Here is a 7319-nt window from a genome sequence, read left to right on the forward strand (position 1 = left end):
GCGCTCGTGCCACGCTCTCAGATGCTGTGGGCAGTCTTTAAACCGGCTGGAGCACTCCTTAATCTGTGTAATCCCCATAAAATCGTCCCTGAAAGCCATATTAATTTTCCGAATGGTGTCCACCTGGAGGTCTCTCACAGTTTCTGGAAAAAAATTGATGCAGCAAAGCTCCAAATCATTCCGCCATTTCCTTAACGTCGAGAGGGGTGGACCAGTGCTCACTCAAAGCCTGCTCACAGGCGAATGACACAACCGACAGGCGTGAAAAACTCACGCATGTGCACGAAGGTTCAACCTTGGCTGACGCAATCACACGTGATTCAAATCCATATGGTTTTTGAAAAAAATAAAAAGGTCCGATACTTTTCTAACAGACCTCGTATATGTATGTATGTATGCATATATGTATGTATATATGTGTGTGTGTGTGTGTGTCTACAGTTGTCCCAGAAATTCCAGCTTCAACCCCAACTGCAGTTGTCACAGAAAGTTCAGCTTCAACCCCAACTGCAGTTGTCCCAGAAAGTTCAACTTCAACCCCAACTGCAGTTGTCCCAGAAAGTTCAACTTCAACCCCAACTGCAGTTGTCCCAGAAAGTTCAGCTTCAACCCCAACTGCAGTTGTCCCAGAAAGTTCAACTTCAACCCCAACTGCAGTTGTCCCAGAAAGTTCAGCTTCAACCCCAACTGCAGTTGTCTCAGACAGTTCAACTTCAACCCCAACTGCAGTTGTCCCAGAAAGTTCAACTTCAACCCCAACTGCAGTTGTCCCAGAAAGTTCAGCTTCAACCCCAACTGCAGTTGTCCCAGACAGTTCAACTTCAACCCCAACTGCAGTTGTCCCAGAAAGTTCAACTTCAACCCCAACTGCAGTTGTCCCAGAAAGTCCAGCTTCAACCCCAACTGCAACAGCTGGAACAGCAACACCGTCAACATTAACATCAGTAAATCCAAGTGGTACATCATTAACGTCTGCAGTTCCCACAACCCCTCCAGGTACTTGGCTCACTGTTTTAAAACTTACATTTAATGACTTTTTGCTTCTGAGGACATTGTTTTAATGCTCCTGTATGTCTGCAAATGCGTCCAGTGTTTGAATGTCCACGTCTGTGTGTCTTTTGTTTTAAAGATCCTTGTAAAGGAAACACTTGCGGTCGTGGGAGCACTTGCGTGCCTATGTACACAGACTATATATGCACATGTCTGGTTGGCCAAAGCTACAATGACACTCTTAAAACTTGTGAAAATGGTGAGTATTTGCCATTTATTTGTAACTGCACCCATGTTATTTTCATGACATCAGAAACAGTCTCCATGAACGATGGTTATTGTGCCAAAGCCATCATATATATATATATAAAACTAACTAATGCTAGCTAGCATTAGTTAGTTCAAGTGTAACTTAAAGACAAATTTAGAAACTAGATAATAATAGCATTCATCCATTAACATTTGATACAATGATGATATCTCATTTCAGCCAAGGTTTTCCCTGGACAACTACAAATGACGACAATTGCATATAAACCAGAAATGAGCAACTCAAATTCACCAGAGTTTAACATGGCCTCATATCTAATTATTGCTGAGGTAAGTCATCGTTCCCGCTGCCAGGTTTAGTATTAGTAACTTTAAAGTGAACAAAACCTGTTGTTTGCAAAGTCATTCCTTGGACGGATGCACCATGGCGTCATATTCACTATCCATTATTTGCTTAGTTCTCATGTCCCAGTGTACCATCAGCAACTCTTCAATAAATCACTTCAAAGTGACTGATTGTGTGATGAAACATTTCTTATCTCCGCCAAGGAGGTTATGTTTTCGGTAGCGTCCATTTATTTGTTTGTTGGTTGGTTGGTTGGTTGGTTTGTTAGCATGATTACTCAAAAAATCCTCAACGGATTTCAATGAAATTTTTACCAGGGGTGTATCTTGACCTAACTTAGAAGTCATTAAATTTTGGTAATGATCTAGAACATGATCCGGATTCAGTAATTTTCTTTTTTTTTTTTCAGGATTCTTTATCATTGCAAGATAGGGCCAATTTCACCATTTTTGCATCTAACTTCATGAAGACGGGTCACAAAGGCTGAACAAAAATTAAGTTACAACACAACAATAAACTTATTAAAAAATTAAAAAAACTTGTGTAGTTCATACAGTTTCTCTTTTATAAATACATTTGCTGAAGATATAAGGATTTAATCCTCTGTGGCCGACGCCGTCCTATAAGACGGCTGAGACCAAGCTTTACTAAATGATGAATAACTTTTTAATGATATGAGATAGAAACTTACTTTTTTTTTTTTTGCTGAAAAGTTAACTCCGTGGACTTTCGAGCCACTGTCCACCATCTTTGTACTCCTCATAGAAGCTGTGTGATGACGTGAGCAATGTGAGTGTCCAATCAGAATTGGTTCACCATCAACATGGTTTTCTAATATCCAATCATAGGACAGATTCACCTCACATGACACACCAAAGATTGTTTTTAGGAGTAATATGTTACTAATTTATTTGAAATTTGCTGTGACTTTTGAAAATTATTTTCCACTTTACTTTTTCCTTTCTTATTTTTGATTGTAAACCTTTGTTACACTTATAAAACACAACTATAGCATATATATTTTGAAAGTACAGGTTGTCCTGAAAAAAAAGACATAAAACTTGATTGTGGGATGCAGGGAGAGTTGTTAACAGCAATAATAAAACATTTATGCCAGGCGAGTGAACTGTCCAAAAAATGTCCTCGGACCCCAGAGGGTTAACCACTGAATCTGAAACATGACGATAGCTGCGTGAAACGACGTGGAATAAGTCTCTTTGCCAAAGGGTATTCCATGTGACGTCAGTGACCCTATGACCTTGGCGGAGGTTTGCGCTCTCTGAGTGCTTCTAGTTTATTATGTTTTAATTGTGACCTGCCAAGGGACTGCAGAGGTAAATTAGCTTTTACAATGCATCAAATGGAAACATTTATGTTCTTTATTGTACACAGTCCCTTTACAAAGAAAGAAAGAAATTGTTGATCTCTCCTTTCAGACAAAGTGAAAGCTGTTAGCAATCTGGATCTGATTTACTAAAATCCCACTGAACAAGTAATAAATTGCTTGGGCTTTCCAAGCTTTTGCACTTTGGATTGCAGAACATTTTGCGGGTGATTCGCAAAGAAAAGTTGCGTATAAAGAAAGTGGTGGTAACATGACATAGACAGCATTATGTAAATAAGAATTTTGCATGTGTCACTGGCCATAAGTGCAAATGAAATTACAGCCACTTGCAGCGATGCACCTTGCGCTCTGTTATACACAAACTCTGCCACACTGAGCGTGTTCACATGCTGGCAACGGGAAGCGGGGGGCAGAGCTATTTTTGGCCTTTAATTATTGTTCCATTGGTGGTATGTAAGCAAACTGCTGAATAAATTACACTGCGTTCTGCTGGTGGAATGCCCAGAGAACTGTGCGCATAGAGATCAGTTTTGCATATTTGCATATGCATGTGGGCAAATGTGTTAAATGGTCAATATGTGCTATTTTGTGCATGGGAAAGACACAATCTTCAGTGCACTGCACATGGCTAGTATTTTTTTTTTTTTTGGGGGGGGGGGGGGGGGGAGGGTGATTGTGCATGTTTTTGAATATGAAAACCTTTAATAAATCAGGCCCACAACCTGAAGTATGGACAATTACCCAATTAATACACTGTAAAAAAAAAATGCTGTGAAATTTACATAAAAACAATGTAAAATCACTACAGAAAAGTATTGTAAACCCAAAAACACATGTTTTTTGTTTCAATCACAGTGGACTTTTGTAAACTATTAAACAGAATGTTTTTGTTAGATGTACAACAACAATATGTGATTCTAATCAAATGTATTTGTTGAAACTACAACTATTTGTAACAAAAACTGACAAATACTGTAATACTCATTACAAAACAATTGTGGTAAATTGACATGCAAACATTGTAAAACCTATAGTTTTAGTCAGTTGTTTTTAAAAATACAAGAATTATATGTAAGTCACTTTACAAGTTTATGCTGTAGCCTAACTTTAACATGATTGATGAAACGATGTAAATTCGGGTAGGCCTATAGGCTACAGGTAGGCTGTTTGTAGCTTGTAGAGTAGGCTAGGGAGTAGGCCTATAAGAAATTATTATCGCTAGTCTAAGTACTTCTGTTCAGTCATAATCCTTGCATGCTTTGTTTCTTTTCATTTTAATGCGATACGATACTCAGACTAGGCTCTCTTTTTTTGTAGATTTAACAGTTTTTTAATGTGAGTCAGCCGTGGTTCATTCACTGTAAATCCATTAACATAGTATGTCTGTAAAGTTATCTACTGTGCTGCTGTATTTTTTACAGGAATTCCCTGGTAACCACAGCTGCCAGCGTTTTCCTGTAAAAACAACAGTTTTTTTTTTTTTTACAGTGTATGCTTTTATGAATAAAATAACAGAAACCGTATTTGACACACTATGGTTTCCTTTAAAATATAGTGTTTCATGTTTTGTTTTTTTGTTTTTTTTTTGTAAACATTACAATTCCAACAAAATGAAATGTTAGAATTTTTTTTATTATTATTCATATCAATTTATGACCCTAATTTTCTAAATCTAAAATGTGTGTGTGTGTGTGTGTGTGTGTGTGTGTGTGTGTGTGTGTGTGTGTGTGTGTGTGTGTGTGTGTGTGTGTGTGTGTGTGTGTGTGCTGCTTGTTTTACGGCAACACAGATGATCAGTTGCTAATAAAAATTCTGAAAAAATCTGATGAAATACATTCCCATCTTCTTAGCAATTGACCACCTAATTGAAACTGTGCACTCTTATTATATTAAAATAAATTCTGCATTTTTAAAGCTCAAAAGTGGTCACACGTTTCACTTGTTCCTATGCATGCATAAATATTACATATGAAGCACTTCCTGGTAAGGATGGGAACAACTAATACTGCTCCGTCACAGGAGTGATCAACACCAAATAATTTCAGAATTTGAATGTAGAAAAGACTACTTCATGCCCAGTTAGATGATGGCTTACACAAAACAACTTTATTTTCCATGTTACAGCTGGATAACCTGTTCAAGAACGAGGCGAGTTATGATAAATCCATAGTTCACAAAATTGAGTGAGTAGCAATCTTAATGCTGGTAAGAGTGAACATAAGTTCAATGTGGTCCAGTGGCAGAAGATAAGAATAACTATCCCCCCCCCCCCCTTTTTTTTTTTTGCCACAGGGAACCACAAACAAAAATTTGGAAACGACAGTCTGGGATTGTCGCATCTGTGGACATCATCTTCAATGCAAATTCTGAAATCAAATCAGGAGACGTAAATGATATTCTCAAGGAAATGCTTAATGCCATTTTCACTCGTATGTTCCTTAGAATTAATACATGCAATTTTATCAATTATGTATGTTATCAGATGTCAAATGTGGCACAAGTTTGTTTTGCATTTTGTGTATATATATATATATATATATATATATACGAGGGCTGTCCGTAAAGTATAGGTCCTTTTTATTTTTTTCAAAAACTATATGGATTTCATTCATATGTTTTTACGTCAGACATGCTTGAACCCTCGTGCGCATGCGTGAGTTTTTCCATGCCTGTCGGTGACGTCATTCGCCTGTGAGCACTCCTTGTGGGAGGAGTCGTCCAGCCCCTCGTCGGAATTCCTTTGTCTGAGAAGTTGCTGAGAGACTGGCGCTTTGTTTGATCAAAATTTTTTCTAAACCTGTGAGACACATCGAAGTGGACATGGTTCGAAAAATTAAGCTGGTTTTCAGTGAAAATTTTAACAGCTGGTGAGAGATTTTGAGGTGATTCTGTCGCTTTAAGGACTTTTCACAGTGCGAGACGTCGCGCAGCGCTCTCAGGCAGCGTCATCAGCCTGTTTCAAGCTTAAAACCTCCACATTTCAGGCTCTATTGATCCAGGACGTCGTGAGAGAACAGAGAAGTTTCAGAAGAAGTCGGTTTCAGCATTTTATCCGGATATTCCACTGTTAAAGGAGATTTTTTTAATGAAAGACGTGCGGCGCGGCGGCACAGGAAAAACACCTCCGTGTTGATAACCATTTGTTAAAATCCAGTTGGCTTTTGATGGCTTTCAGTGGAGTGAGTATATGAGAAATTGTTTATCAGCTGGAGATGTTCCAACTTGTCCTCAAGGCTTCCAACAGAGGTGTTTTTCCTATGACGGAGCGTCGCGGCGGCTGCGAGCCGACGCTGCAATCCGCCCGCACGTCTTTCATTAAAAAAAGCTCCTTTAACAGTGGAATATCCGGATAAAATGCTAAAACCGACTTCTTCTGAAACTTCTCTGTTCTCTCACGACGTCCTGGATCAATAGAGCCTGAAATGTGGAGGTTTTCAGCTTGAACAGGCTGATGACGGTGCCTGAGAGCGCTGCACGACGTCTCGCACTGTGAAAAGTCCTTAAAGCGACAGAATCACCTCAAAATCTCTCACCAGCTGTTAAAATTTTCACTGAAAACCAGCTTAATTTTTCGAACCGTGTCCACTTCGATGTGTCTCACAGGTTTAGAAAAAATTTTGATCAAACAAAGCGCCAGTCTCTCAGCAACTTCTCAGACAAAGGAATTCCGACGAGGGGCTGGACGACTCCTCCCACAAGGAGTGCTCACAGGCGAATGACGTCACCGACAGGCGTGGAAAAACTCACGCATGCGCACGAGGGTTCAAGCATGTCTGACGTAAAAACATATGAATGAAATCCATATAATTTTGGAAAAAAATAAAAAGGACCTATACTTTACGGACAGCCCTCGTATATATATATATATATATATATATATATATATATATATATATATATATATATATATATATATGTGTGTATATATGTGTATTATATACGAGGTCTGTCCAAAAAGTATCAGACCTTTTTATTTTTTTTCAAAAACCATATGGATTTGAATCATGTGTGCTTGCATGAGCCAACCTTGAACCTTCATGCACATGTGTGATTTTTTTCACGCCTGTCGGTTGCATCATTCGCCTGTGAGCAGGCTTTGTGTGAGCACTGGTCCTCCCCTCTCGTTGGATTTTCATTGCGAGGTGGAACGATTTGGAGCTTTGCTGCATCAAATTTTTCCAGAAACTGTGAGAGACAGCCAGGTGGAAACCATTCGGCAGATTCAGACGGCTTTAGGTGACGATCCTATGGGCATCACACAGATTAAGGAGTGTTACAATCGGTTTAAAGACGGCGCACAATGGCGGAGGTGCGCCGCGCTCTTAGCGGCCATCAATAGGCTGAAACGACCAGATCATTTCCAAAGTG

At 39.1% G+C, this 7319-nt stretch overlaps 1 protein-coding gene across 1 annotated transcript in view; it reads left to right on the forward strand.

Moving 5' to 3' along the window:
* Positions 1-844: 844 nt before the first annotated feature.
* LOC117530582 (protein HEG homolog 1-like) overlaps positions 845-7319 on the forward strand; it is a 13284-nt gene continuing 6809 nt past the window's right edge. Inside the window, exons 1-5 of the mRNA XM_034193472.1 lie at positions 845-996; positions 1130-1249; positions 1481-1590; positions 5010-5134; positions 5244-5380. Of these exons, the coding sequence (XP_034049363.1) occupies positions 1177-1249; positions 1481-1590; positions 5010-5134; positions 5244-5380 (445 nt within the window). The 5' untranslated portion in view covers positions 845-996; positions 1130-1176. The remainder of the gene's footprint in view (positions 997-1129; positions 1250-1480; positions 1591-5009; positions 5135-5243; positions 5381-7319) is intronic.

The sequence above is a fragment of the Thalassophryne amazonica genome, chromosome 18 (genome assembly GCF_902500255.1).
Source record: "Thalassophryne amazonica chromosome 18, fThaAma1.1, whole genome shotgun sequence".
NCBI classification, from domain to species: domain Eukaryota; kingdom Metazoa; phylum Chordata; class Actinopteri; order Batrachoidiformes; family Batrachoididae; genus Thalassophryne; species Thalassophryne amazonica.